The 14,508-nt window shown below is 43.6% G+C and overlaps 1 protein-coding gene across 1 annotated transcript in view; it reads right to left on the bottom strand.

Annotated features, from left to right (window-relative positions):
- RYR3 (ryanodine receptor 3) overlaps positions 1-14,508 on the bottom strand; it is a 446,068-nt gene that overhangs the window by 163,305 nt on the left and 268,255 nt on the right. The window contains exons 41-45 of the mRNA XM_064291963.1: positions 11,584-11,857; positions 9,506-9,620; positions 7,490-7,619; positions 5,914-6,017; positions 428-563 (exon numbers count right to left, since the gene is read on the bottom strand). Of these exons, the coding sequence (XP_064148033.1) occupies positions 428-563; positions 5,914-6,017; positions 7,490-7,619; positions 9,506-9,620; positions 11,584-11,857 (759 nt within the window). The remainder of the gene's footprint in view (positions 1-427; positions 564-5,913; positions 6,018-7,489; positions 7,620-9,505; positions 9,621-11,583; positions 11,858-14,508) is intronic.

Genomic DNA, 14,508 nt, shown 5'->3' with positions numbered 1-14,508 from the left:
GTCCGCCCACCCACCCACCCATCCACCCACCCATCCACCCACCCATCACATCTATCCACCCATTCAATAATCTAAGGATCTGGAGGCACAGCTACATTTAACTTTGTGATGTAGATGATATGAAGATATTAACAAGCCTCTCTTTTACTGACAGGAGAAATACAGAGGTGACAAGCCCATGCCCTTACAGTGAATTTGTTGCTGGATCTTTGACTAGGCCCCAGTGCTCCGCCCATTAGACTCTACTCTTGATCTTCATCTGGCCCGATTCTCCTGATTTTCCCTAAGAATTCTCTGCCAGCTGCCCAGCACGCGTAGAATCTATGATATTTATGCATAAGAATCAATGGAAGAATCCATTTTTCCTTGTATGCGCCCATGATTGAGCTATCCTGGGTCTGAAAGGCATAGAAAACTTAAGACTTACTGTTCACGAAGACAGCAAACCTCAGGAAGGACAGGTAGCGCTCCCCTTCAATGGGGTTCCAGCCGATGTCAGGGTATCCTTTTGCCAGAAGCATGGGGCAGCTCTGTAGGCCACAGCCTGCCAAGTAGGTCACCACCTGCCAAGAACAATACAAAAAGAAGTCCTCCCTTTTTAGAAGAGATAGTTGTGAGACCTGCGAAACCCTGCCTACCAAAAGGCTTTAATTTCCCTAGAAGCTAGAAAGAGGCCAAGATTTTTAAAGCAAATAATTCAGTAGATGTATAACCAGTCAGTTCCCAGGTTTTCCTGTTTCTGGCACGAGACAGCTACCATTTAAAAATAGTCGTGACTTTCTGGAGCCATGGAGGGTAGATGAACCCCTGAAACTATTGCCCTGAGATGATCTTTAAACTTTAAACCAAAAATAACCCCTGAAGTCTTCTTAAAACTGAACAATAATTTATCCAGTAAAAAAGGTCTGTCTTGAGCATTATGCTCTTTTAAGAACTATCTATATGGGATCATGCTTGGTAAAGTTCAGAGTCAGTGGAAAAGAGGAAGACCCCCAATGAGATGGACTGACACAATGGCTGCAGCAATGGGCTCAAACATAACAACGATTGTCAGGATGGCGCAGGACCGGGCAGTGTTTCGTTCTGTGGTACATAGGGTCGCTATGAGTTGGAACTGACTCGACAGCACCCAGCAACCACAACAACATATGGGATCAAATTGACAACAACAACTCAGAAGATTAGATAAGAACCTTAGGGAGCATGGAGCTTATGTTAATGAGGGAGAAACAACTCAGAAAAGGAGGGTGAGAATGGTTATACAACTCGAAGAATGCAATCAATGTGACTAAATTGTACATGCAGAAATTGTTGAACTGGTGTTAAGTTTTGCTATGTATATTCTCAATAACAATAACAAAATAAATAAAATATGGAAAAAAATAGTACTAAGCAGCAACTAGAGTGTGTTTTGGGACATAACAGTAGAGAGAACGGACACATTGTGGGATCCGGCCTGTCCATACACATTTCACCATGATATTGCAAAACCAACATATTCAGTCACTGGTTGCTGCTCAGATGGCCCTTGAGTGATCAGGGATCTGTATTCAAGTTCTGCCTCTCTAACAGCTATCCAAAGTCATAAGCCAGATGCTAAGGCGGGGTTGGTTAGTGAAGAACCATGGCAAGTTAAGGACTAGGATTGTTAGTGTTGCCTTTGTTTACGGATTACTAGACACTTATCACAAGAGCTCAACTCTGGGACCTTGTAGAGATTTTAGGTTCTGTCTACTTCCAAGCAAGTGTCAGACAGAAAGCCTGGCAAACAGACCTTTGCTCAATGTGAAGTTGTTATTCTAATCCAGCCTTTAATATTTTATGTGTGTAGGGAGAAGAGAGGAATCCACTATACAGCAAAATCCTCCTTGTCAGGGATTTTTTTCTTTTTTTTTTTTTTAATCCCTACAGCCTGGCACATACTAGGCGCTCCATAAATGTTTGTTAGACAAACTCACGTATTCTAAGTCATTCTGTGTGAAAAATGAATCTAAGGCAAAACTCCCTAAGAAACTATTGTCACACTTTCCCCCTTTTAAATCAGGAAGAATGCTATGCTGCTTGGAGCTTAGATTTGATTTTGCCTTTAAAACGTCAGTTTTCAGGGCTACAGGTACAGAGTATCTCACTGGCCACGAACCCACTGCCTGTATGTGTGTGTCGGGGAGGCAGGGAGTTGTTGTTCAATCTTAACTGACCTAATTTCTGTTGGGATCAACAGAAGGGAGGCACTACAGCATTTACTGCTTCTTTAATGGGTAATTTCCTGGCACTGGTCTGAATAAAGTCTGTGGCATTGTGCTGACCCCTTGAACCACTAGAAAAGGGGGCTGCAAAACTCATTTTTACTTCTTTACAGATTTCCCTACATCCCATTTGTTTCCATTTCTCAACCCAGTTTGTTAGTTTCCACTCATCTTACATTTTATAAGGGAGGCTTGGTCTCTTAGTCAAGTAGGACCATTTCAGAGGAGGAAATGAGGTTGAGAATAAGGTACTCATTACAAAACCTTGTGACAGTGCCTTGTTGGAGAACCATTAGCTGATACTTTTACAGGGCATTGCTTATCATCTAACCTCCCCAAACACTGGGTGGTGCAAATAATTATGTACTCGGCTGCTAAATGAAAGGCTGGTGGTTTGAAGCCACCCACAGGTACCTCAGAAGAAAGGCCTGGTAGTCTGCTTCTGAAAGATCAGTTATTGAAAACCCAATGGTGTGCTGCCATACTCTGAAACACATAGGGTTGAATGAGTTGGAATCGACTCAATGGCAACTGGCTTGGTTTTTGTTTTGTTTTGGTAAATGTAAACATAATAGGGTTTGACCAAAGTCAAAGCAGAGTCCATGAACATACATGGCATCTGCAGAAGAGCTATTACACGGTGGACTGATGGGTGGCATAGCATTTGAGACTCTGTGTGCGTGTCAGAGAGAGAGAGAGGGTATTGGGGGTGTGCGTATCTCTTCGATATAGGCCTATGGGCCTAGAGGACCAACCTTCAAGGTTTCCTCCTAGTAGGCCACATGTACTCCTCCTGCAGCTGGGATCAAACCAAAACCAAACCCATTGCCATCGAGTTGATTCCAACTCATAGTGACCCTATAGGACAGAGTAGAACTGCCCATAGAATTTCCAAGGAATGCCTGGTGGATTCGAACTGCTGACTCTTTGGTTAGCAGCCATAGCTCTTAACCACGATGCTACCTGGGCCTATTAAAGTGATTCCTAAATTATATTTGACTGGAACTCTTCCTAAGGTAATTTTAAAAAGCAGGGCTACTCTATTACGCTATCAGGTTGTTTGATAAATATCATACTTGACAAGCTCAGTAGATTCTTTTCCTGACTTCTACTTTTAACTTAATGGCTTATTGGGAACCCAGTGAGGTTCAACAAGATTGTTTATTGAATTCGACAAAATAATAAAAATGTTCCTACTTATATTTTTCATCCTTCCTCTCCCCAAGAAAACCCCACAATTATAATACTAATGGGAAACCCTGGTGGCGTAGTGGTTAAGTGCTAAGGCTGCTAACCAAAAGGTTGGCAGTTTGAATCCACCAGGCACTCCTTGGAAACTCTATGGGCCAGTTCCACTCTGTCCTATAGGGTCGCTATGAGTCGCAATCGACTCAATGGCACTGGGTTTGGTTTGGTGATGATACTGATACTGTCTAACAATTTCCACATTCAATGTGATCACCTGTCTTGAGAATAGGCATAAATACAGACCTCTTCCAGGTGGCTGGCCAGGCAGCTGTCTTCCAAATTTCTTGGCGTAGCCGAGGGAGCACTTCTAGTGCTGCCTCCATTTGTTGAAACATCTCAATTGGTATTCCGTCAATTCCTGTAGCCTTGTTTTTCGCGAATGCCTTCAGTGCAGCTTGAACTTTTTCCTTCAGTACCACTGGTTCCTGGTCATATGGTATCTCCTAAAATGGCTGAATGCCTACCAAGTCTTTTTGGTATGGTGACTCTGTATTCCTTTCATCTTCTTTTGATGCTTCCTGAGTTATTTAATATCTTTCCCATGGAATTCTTCAATATTGTAACTTGAGGCTTGAATTTTTTCTTCAGTTCTTTCAGCTTGAGAAATGCAGAGCATGTTTTTCCCTTTTGGTTTTCCATCTCCAGGTCTTTACACATGTCATTATAATACTTTGTCTTCTCAAGCTGCCCTTTGAAATCTTCTGTTCAACTCTTTTACTTCATTTCTTCCTTTCACTTTAGCTACTCAACTTTCAGAGCAAGTTTCAGAGTCTCTTCTGACTTCCACTTTGGTCTTTTTTTCCTTTCCTGTCTTTTTAATGACCTCTTGCTCTCTTCATGTATGATGTCCTTGATGTCATTTCACAACTGGTCTGATGCTCAGTCATTAGTGTTTAATGTGTCAAATCTATTCTTGAGATGGTCTCTAAATTCAGGTGAGATATACCCAAGGTTGTACTTTGGCTCTTGTCGACATGTTCTAATTTTCTTCAGTTTCACCTTGAACTTGCATATGAGCAATTGATGGTCTGTTCCCCAGTCGGTCCCTAGCCTTGTTCTGACTGATGATATTGAGCTTTTCCATTGTCTCTCCCACAGATGTAGTCGATTTGATTCCTGTGTATTCCATCGATCTGGTGAGATCTACGTGTATAGTTGCCATTTATATTAGTGAAAAAAGGTATTTGCGATGAAGAAGTCATTGGTCTTGCAAAATTCTATCATGCGATCTCCTACATGGTTTCTATCACCAAGGCCATATTTTCCAACTACTGGTTCTTCTTTGTTTCCAGCTTTCTCATTCCAATCGTAACTATCAATGCATCCTGTTTGCATGTTCGACCAATTTCAGATTGCAGACGTTGGTAAAAATCTTCAATTTCTTCATCTTTGGCCTTAGTGGTTGATGCGTAACCTTGAATAATAGTCGTATTAACTGGTCTTCCTTGTAGTCGTGTGGATATTATTCTATCACTGACAGCGTTGTACTTCAGGATAGATCTTGAAATGTTCTTTTTGATGATGAATGCAATGCCATTCCTCTTCAAGTTGTCATTCCCAGTGTGGTAGATCATAAAATTTTTCAATTCAAAATGGCCAATACCAGTCCATTTCAGCTCACTAATGCCTAGGATGTCAATATTTATGCATCCCGTTTCATTTTTGATAACTTCCAATTTTCCTGGATTCATACTTCATACACAGAGTAGTCATTAAATGAGTAGATAAAATCTGGTAACTACAAAAAATGACGCTATTAAGTGATGTTCTCAAATTGCTACTTATATCGCCCAGAAGCCGAGAGAAGAATATGGTGTGAGGGAAGTCCAGGTACCAGGCTGGCTGCAGCAGAGCCAGGCAGCTTTGTTCTTCTCCACACTCAGAAAGTGCATCTTGTCAGCCATCCAGTCCAGGAAAGAGTCCCAACGTAGAATGAGGAAAAGATGGGGGTGAATCAGCCCCAAATCCCTGCTACCGCCAGGAGAGCAATTCATAATCTCAATACGGGGCAGCTCAGCTTTGTCTGGTTTGTACATGGATAGGGCATGTGTGAGCACTCTTTACTTTTATACTGATAATATAATTTTCTGTCATATCTCCTTCTTCAGTATGTAAGCTTGTAGTCTAGTTGACACAAAATGTTATTAGGAACCACCATGTCTGGTAGTGCTCCGGGTAGACCAGTGGGGCTGGGCTCCCCCACAGAAAGCACACAAATGTCCACATTCATGTCTGTGAAGGTGGCTGTCCCTGCTCACAGGAGCACTTTGGTCACGATTATTGTGCTGCTGCCAGTTACATTCTACCACATTCTCATCTTAAGTTCTGTTGGAAATCTAGCCTTTGGTCTGCTTTTCTTCGGCTTGGTTATTCTGTGGGCAGAAGATACCAAGTACATTGTCCCCCAGAGACCAGTTACCTTTTCGAGGTCTGGTTCCTCTAAGCTCAGCGCTAACTCGTTGTTGTCCATGACAGAGGAAGCTGCCACATCTAGTGGGGTGGATCCCCTCATCGACGGGGAGGCTGAGGAAGAAAGAAAAGAAAGAGAGAAGGAGCTAGAAAGGGACAAAGGCCACCCAGTGCTGGGCTAAGGTTGCAGTACACAAAATTGGACAGGAGATGGCAGCAAACACACTGAAACCCGGGCCACATCGCTGTTCTCCAATGGGGCCACTAGCCCAAAATAACTGAAGACGGGATCTATTTGAGTCGGGATCTATTTCATTCGGAATCTACTCGATGGCAGTGGGTTTGGTTTTAGGCTCTCTGCATTGGAAACCCTGGTGACGTAGCGGTTAAGAGCTATGGCTGCTAACCAAAAGGTTGGCAGTTTAAATCCACGAGGCGCTCCTTGGAAACTCTTTGGGGCAGTTCTACTCTGTCCTATAGGGTCACTATGAGTCAAAATCATCTTGACGGCAACGGGGTTTTTTTGTTGTTTTGTTTTTCTCCCTGCACTGATTACTGAGTAAGGGTATAGATTAAAAAAAAAAAATTTTTTTTTTTTTAAGTGAGGGCATATGGGATCAGTGGTGACTATGTATTTTTTAAGTCCTTTCCTAACATGATACTTCTTACGGCCCCCTACTCAGTGATCACCATCAGTGACCCCTCTTTACAAGTAGAGAAAATGAGAAACACAGGACATCCACTCGAGGGACCAGGTGCCACTAGGCCAACTAAGCTCAAATGACCTGGCCATTTCTGGGGCCAACACCTAGAGTTTAAAAATAGCTCCAGCCCACATTAGATAACACAGTTACATCAGGTCATCAGTATTTTGTTTGTTTGGCTCTGAGACTAGAATTAAGAAAAATTTCAGGTGGCATTTTAGAAAAAGGTTGGTAGCCTGAGCCTGCATTTGATAAATGAAAAAAAACTGAGATCTCAGATTTCATGTGCACATATTTGCATCCTCCACAAATTCCTTTGCTTTCCACCCAGAACGGTGAGTAAAGCACATGCCACTGTTAGTTGCTTTTCTAGTGGTGGTGATGGATTTATGCCGTTTATCCACAGTTGCTCTTGGCAAGTTCAACTTGCAGCTAAGGAGAATACTTGCTGGTTGGCTGATGGGACAGGCATGGACGCTGCAGCCAGCAGCCAGCCTGCCAGGAAGGGATTGGACCCCTGACCTTGGTCTCATTAGCACTGCTCTCTGGTCAGTTGAGAGGGCTGGGCAGAGTCTTTGTCCTCAGACTATATTTGCTATCCCAGGCAGTGTTTCATAAACTATGAGCCACTGGTCCAAAAGAGATTAGGTGAATTGTATGACTATGCTAACACAAATCTATCACCAATCCTGGTTGGTAGCAACATCTCTACTTCGGTGAAGAGAATGGAGATGGTATCATCACTTTGCTCGTTTTTAGATCAGGCAGAGTTCCTTCTTGCATTTAAAAATACTGTTGCAGGCAAATGACTTCTTTTCCTTTATCTTCTACAGGGGGAGTGTGACCTCTGAGTTGGAATGTGGAGGTTATAACATGGCATACCTAGGCCAAAACTGCTATTTTCCAGCAGGTAGCTCAGATGCTCAAACATGGCTTTCTGATTTTGCCGGCTAATTCGACAGAAGTAGCAAAGGAAGCGGCAACAGCTAGCGACCATCTTGGGAAAAGCAATCTGTAGGGAGAAGTAGGAAGTGTTAAAGAAAGGAATTTATCGTGAGGCCTTTTCAGAAAGTCTGGTCTCAAAGAGTCTTAGGTAGGTGCAGTGGTACCAGCCGTGAACGGTTCAGAAAATGATTTTCTCCTTACCTGCAGTTTATTCCAAGACTTACTCACAGGAGGGACAGAGAGTGGACACCTAAGAATAGGCTTCCAGAAATATTCAGAGCTAGTTATAGTTCTTGAAATAGCTTTCCTCCAAAGGAAACAAACATCAAACAAGAATCCTGGTCATTCCCCAGAGGTCATGTGAAATGGCACAGGGCCCTACACCACACTATTTCCAACTGGGAAGGGAGTGGACAGGACTTGAATGGGAAATTTTAGCAAGACATGATGGATGACCATAGAAAATTACAGTCCACCACCATATCAAAACCTAAGTTCTATAGGTAGGGGCTGGCCTCCACAGCTCTGGAAGCCTGAAAATCATCACCCTCTTTGATTCTGTGAAGTTTTTCCCAACTTCTTTTGTCCTTGATGATTGTTCTCCTATGGGTTCCTAGAGCTCTCCAAATCTGCTTTAGACAATTTAGCACTGAGATGCCATCTTATATTACTGTTGATTGTGTTTGGCTCATCTGCTTAACAAAGTAATTTGCATCTCCAGGGGGCCACGTGTTATTTTTGTTTTAAAATGCTCAATAAATGGTGCCAGTGCTAACCTTGCTCAGGATCCTAGAAAGGCCTTGATTTCCCCCTTTAGAATCAAGAAGGATGCTCTAGGAATGAGGCTCTGAAACCTAGTCTCTCAGCTTGCTGAGGCACGCAGATGTTTGCTCAGAGATCTTCTGGAGAGATTTTATTTTCCCAAGAGACTGGGAAGAAGCAAGTGGGAAGGAATGTGAGCTTGGCCTTTGTTCAGCCTCCACACCCCTACTCCCCAGTACCGGTGACGCTGCATAAGAAATCATTCACTCCTAGGACCCTGGCACTTGGGAATTTCTAACATCTGCAAACATACAGGCAGTCCATGGGTTACGAACTTCCGACTTACAGACAACTCGTACTTGCCCTTTAATGTTATTTAAAGTTGTGCTCACTTTGAAGCGACTGAACCAACCCCTACCAGCAACCAATTCTTCATCACGATCACCTTCACTTGCTTGTGCAGCTTTTTAAATCATTGACAAGGCTTCAAGCCTTTTCTTGCACTCAGGTAAGGCTAAGGCTAAATAAGAACTCTTTGCGCCTGTTCCAACGTACCTATAAATTTGATTTAAAGACACAGTTAGGAATGGATCTTGTTCTGTAACCTCCTGTACCTCATCTGCTGCCTTCAGAAGCCACCTAACTCGATGGAGGAGCCCAGGTGAGTTGGGATAAATGCCCAGTTATGCCCTATATCCATTCCTTTACCCTAGCCAACCACAGGAGCTCCCACAGACTGCAGGCCCCTAATGGGGGAACTGGCGAGGAAACCTGACTTCCTTAGGAGCTGGCTCACAGAGGAAACGAGTACACTCCAGAGGGAACACTGCCAGGATCATTATAAGATCTCTCTCTCTCCTTTAGAACAGCCTTCTTCTGACTCAGCACAAAACACACCGGGCTCCTAAGTGGAGATGGAGGAATTCCATCTTGGAAGGAGCACGGCTGCAGAGTACGGGAAGTAAACCCAGCAGCTGCGTGGCCCAGTGGGACGCGTGAGAAAAGCCCTCAAGCTTTCAGAGCTGCGGCTCTTACAAGGGATGGATTCCACTCACTGTTCCATCTTTTGTCTCCTTCTGGAATTGTGCACATCCCTGCGCGTCCCTGAGTAGAGTAACCCAGCCATGTGGCTCTGAACAAGTCACTTCATGTGTCCCTGGCCTAGGGGCCAAGTTCTCCTTATATCATTACCTGAGATTTCTCCGTACCCAACACGTTCACCATCACCTCCATCACCGTCTCGTGCATACCAAGGACTCTCATGAGGTTGGGATGCTGGTAGAACACTTTGTTGTTCATTATGTCTCTAGGGTAAGGATTGGAGAGAGACTTTAGCACTGGTTTATTTCTGTGCTATGAAGACTCAGGAATGAGAACACACATATACACAAACACACTGGGGCTGAAGGAATGTAAATGCGATGGGCTGAAACGATAATAAGAAGGCACGAGGTCAGTTGGGATACACACAGAACGCTTTTTCTAGCTGAGAGTAATATTTTATGTCCCTTTATTTCTACAAAGCTCTTGATCTCTCTTGGAAGCATTTCCCTCTAAAGACATCTTAAACGGTACTTTTTTTGTCTTTATGACTTGTAATCGTTTCTGAGACAGCCCAAATGACTAGATTTTTCCTTCCTATATGTACTCAGGTTCTTCATTTTTTTTTGTTTTCCTCTTTCTTGTCTTTATAGCTGTGTCTCTACATAATTCCGTTTTTTCGATGGGGCTGTCTCCCCCTCTCTGCTCCCTTTAAAAAAAGCAATTGTATATTAGATATCAAGAACATTTTTGGATACTTGTCCTTAAAAGTCAGTGAAATTAATGCACAGAACAGTTATTTTTGAAGTCATTTAATACAAATTCACGTAATAAAACTACAAGTGAGTAAAAATATTGAAACTGCCTCTTGATTGGCTATGTAACCCTTTAAGGGGTGGTTTGCTTCCCACCCATTTCCCTTTCCTCCAGTGTTGTGGCTGCTACGAGGACGTACCATCAGTTTTACTGCTTCTATGTGGTGCAGTGATTAAAGTGCTGGACTGCTAACTGAAAGATTGGTGGTTCGAAGCCACCAGTGGCTCTGCTGGAGAAAGATGTGTCAGCCTGCTTCAATAGAGATTTACAACCTTGGAAACCCTATGGGGTTGCTATGAGTCCGAAATGACTTGACGGCAGTGGGTTTGGGTTTTTTTTTTTATTTCTACTGCAAGGGCTGGAAGAGAGGTTACTTCCGTGGGTTTTCTCTCTTTCCTAAATTCTTTTTATCATTTCTATTATAAGATTCCTACTTGGAAATGAGTTTGGGCAATGTGTGCATTTTTCCCTGTGAGGATGCTCAAAGTCCACTTCCTGGGCCTGCGTGGTGCTCCTTTGGTTTGCTGACTCAAGGGTGGTGGGATGGGATATTGAGGGGCAGAAAGTCCATAGTTCTAGTTCTTCTAGTAAGATTGTGGGCTGGTCACCTAACTGTTTCGGGCTTTGGTTTTCTCATCTGTAAAATGGAAGTGCTAGACTACATAGCAAAAACCCAAACCCAGTGCCCTCGAGTCAATTCCAACTCATAGAGACCCTATAGGACAGAGCAGAACTGCCCCAAAGAGTTTCCAAGGAGTGCCTGGTGGATTTGAACTGCCGACCCTTTGGTTAGCAGCTGTAGCACTTAACCACTACGCCACCAGGGTTTCCACTAGACTACATAAACAACGAAAATCCTTTTGATGTCTAAAATGGTATGAATCTTTTCTAAGAGAGAGCCATGAGCTATTGCTATAGGTAAAATTATCCCACAAAACTGACAAAAATGATTCTACATGTCAGCCCTAAGAAAAGCGAGGGAGCAGGAGGGAATTTTTCCAGAGGGGAGTATCGGAAAATTTCCAAACACTCAAAAGCTCAACTGCTCAAATCTTTTCTGATGGACTGAATACACTGTCCCTTCCTTAGAATTTTTTCATTGCCTCCCTGGGGTTATTTTCATCAGATTTATGCTAAATCACTCTGCTTTTCTCTCAAGACACTGCCACACTTCTTTTGGCAATGTCCCTTCCCCACGAGTAGCAGGGAGTCTGGTCTCCCAGTCGGGCTATCAAATGTGACTGATTTAGCAGGTATGTGATCACACGAGGAGTGAAATCAGGGTCACGGACGCCTTTCTGAGACACATGAAGATGTGATACGATTTGGTGGAAGGTCCCCATATCAAAATAAACCAGTTATCCCACTTCAAGCTCTCTTGACAGAAATGCACTTAACTGTGAATGACATACCCCAGTCCATGGATCATGAGCAGCTCTTCTTCCTTGCCCATCCTGACGCTGAGGAGGGAGCGGATCTGGCCCAGGGCAGCCAGCAGATTGATGGTGTCACTGACAGAGGCATGGCTGATGGTATAGGTCTTCCTCAGGGCCTGCAGCAGCTCCCCGATGCTGTCGTACTGTCTTCGCAGGAGGGTAAACATCATCCGGACCAGCTCTGCATCCTGGACCTGGTCCTCCTGGGCCCAGCATATCATTGTCTGCGAGATGAGCTCTTTCAATGTTGCTGTAAGGACAACAGGAGAGAGCATTACTGTGGCTGTCACAGCTCACGGGGAGCTGGTAGGAGCCACCCCTTTCGTTCAACAGGAAGACACATTATCAATTGGCTGAGGTTAAGAAATTCTGATTTTATGGATGAGGTATGGCATGCAGAGAAGTAGAACATACTGCCGAAAGGGAAATAGGCCAGCCGTGCTATTAGTAAAAAATATCCTGATGATGAATTAAGCGTGCTAAATATTCTATTTTGACTAAACAATGATTGAATATATGCTGGAGACAGAAGATTAAATACGATGTTGTCCTTGCCTTCAGGGTACTCATGTGCCAGTTCTTAATAATTTTATCTTTTCCTAACGAAATACATTGGAGCCTTGATGGCTCAGTGGTTAAGAGCGTGGCTCCTAACCAAAAAAGGCCGGCAGTTTGAATCCACCAGTTGCTCCTTGGAAACCCTATGGGGCAGATCTACTCTGTCCTATAGGGTTGCTATGAGTCGGAATTAACTTAACAGCAGTAGGTTCAGTTTTCTTTCTTTCTTTTTCACTATAATATGATGTAGTAACTACTAAAGTGGGTTCCAAGTAAGTGCCCTGGGATACAGAGTAGGGATAGATTGATTCTGGGTGAGAGAGACACTGGCCACTGACTTTTCAGAGCAAAGCAACATTAAACACTAGAATTTCTCTATTCTAGGTATTACTGCCAAGTATTTTAAAGTCACTACATGCCATGAAATGATTAAGCCAAGTCATTAATTCAAGAATTATAAAACATATTTTAGATGATATAACATAAAAAAATACATTAAGAGATGAAGAGAAGTGGGCTGAGAACACCCTATGGGACCAATGAGCTGACTTCTTTGCCTTAGATCTTTGGCTGGAGTCAGCTGATATTGAAACATGTGCTGTGTAATGAATTAAATTGTTCTCCTCCCCAATTCCCCACTACAAAAATACGCCGAAGTCCTAACCTCTGTACCTGTAGAAAATAGGGTCTTTGAAGATGTTAGAAATAGGGTCTTTGAAATTAAGTAAACATGAGATCATACTGGAGTAGAGCAGGTCCTAATCCTGTATGAGTGATGTCCTTATAAAAGAGGAGAAGATACACAGAGGCAAGAGACAGAAAAAGGACACCATGTGGTGCCACAGCCGCAAGCCAAGGAATGCCGGAGCTACCAGAAGCTAGGACAGAGGCATGAAACAGCTTCTGTCTCGGAGCCCTCGGATGGAACTAACACTGCTGATACCCTGATCTCAGACACACAGTCTTCAGAACTGTGAGACAATATATTTCTGTTCTTATAGACCATCCAACTTGCAGTTATTTTGTTATGGTAGCTTGAGGAAACTAACACATGCTGCTTTAATAAGCATTAAGAGAGAGGAAGCACTGTGACTTTAAATACAGAACTTGCCAGGGCTTATGCCAAGAAATACCACTAGCTAGACACATAAGGGAAAGATCGCTGAAGTGGGACTTGAACAAGGTGTGGGACCTTCAATGGTTTGACTAAATGGCCCCTGAAAATTGATGTCTGGGGTTGGTGCAGGAAGGTGATGGGGAGAGAGAGGCAGATCTGAGCTGGAGGCGGGAGTGGAAGGCAGCCCCGTCAGAACAGCTGGGAAGGCACTGTCCACCCCTTCCCGTGCCATGTACACGCCCAGAAGACGCTGTGAGAGAGGTGAGCGATCCTGCTCTTAAATCATGACTGAATCCAAGCCTGGCTCTGCCTATCACACTCCTGCGAGGTATGGATTGTGCTAAGATCCTTGATGCAGGGCTGGTGACAAAGGCAGAGCTAAGGGGACGAGGAAGGTCACGCAGTCAGTCAGGGACAGAATGGAAAATAAACTCAGACCGGTGCTTTCGGAACCATGTGCCATCGTTAATAGTCTATTTTCCACCTACATTCCACTATATGCGGCAGATGTCTGCTCTAGATACTGTCTTGGTTCCTTAAAAGGGTTTAAAAATAGAAGTTGATTACCAGCTTTCTAAAAGAGATCTGTTAGGTTAGATAGTATCAGCACCTTCGGGGGTGGGCGGGGCCCGGGGGGAACCAAGAGTTCTCTATGGGCTAGGCTCAGCTCCTCTCGGGAAACTTGTTTTCCCAGTAGCCAAATCTCAAAGCTCCTGTTTGTTTCCCCTAGCTAATATTCACAGTAAGGAATGAAAGCAAGAAAATAACACAGAATCCTGGACCAGTCTAAGTTTCTCTAGTCCTGTAAGATACCAAAAAACAAGCCCAGCCTGTTGCTGTCGAGTTGATTCCAACTCATAGCGACCTTCTAGGACAGAGTAGAACAGCCCCTCAGGGTTTCCAAGGCTGTAAGTCTACAGAAGCAGATTGCCACTTCTTTCTCTCGAGTTGCAGCTGGTAGATTCAACCCCTGACCTTTTAGTTAGCAGCCAAATGCTTAACCACTGTGCCACCAGAGTTCCTCTGTAAAGTACAAAAATTCCCTCTTAAATCTATACCTTGGCTTGAAAGAATGACAGTTCTCACCACCAACAACCAAATTCTCTGCAGAGATGGTACACGCCATCACAGTCCCTGTCCCATGTCAAAAAGCAACACTCAGGTTGTTTAAGGACCATCTTCTGTGTAACAGGGAATTTTACAAAGAGTTATAATGAAACCACGTA

The sequence above is a fragment of the Loxodonta africana genome, chromosome 10 (assembly GCF_030014295.1).
Source record: "Loxodonta africana isolate mLoxAfr1 chromosome 10, mLoxAfr1.hap2, whole genome shotgun sequence".
Lineage (NCBI taxonomy): Eukaryota > Metazoa > Chordata > Mammalia > Proboscidea > Elephantidae > Loxodonta > Loxodonta africana.
This window is presented reverse-complemented; position numbering and strand designations above follow the sequence as displayed.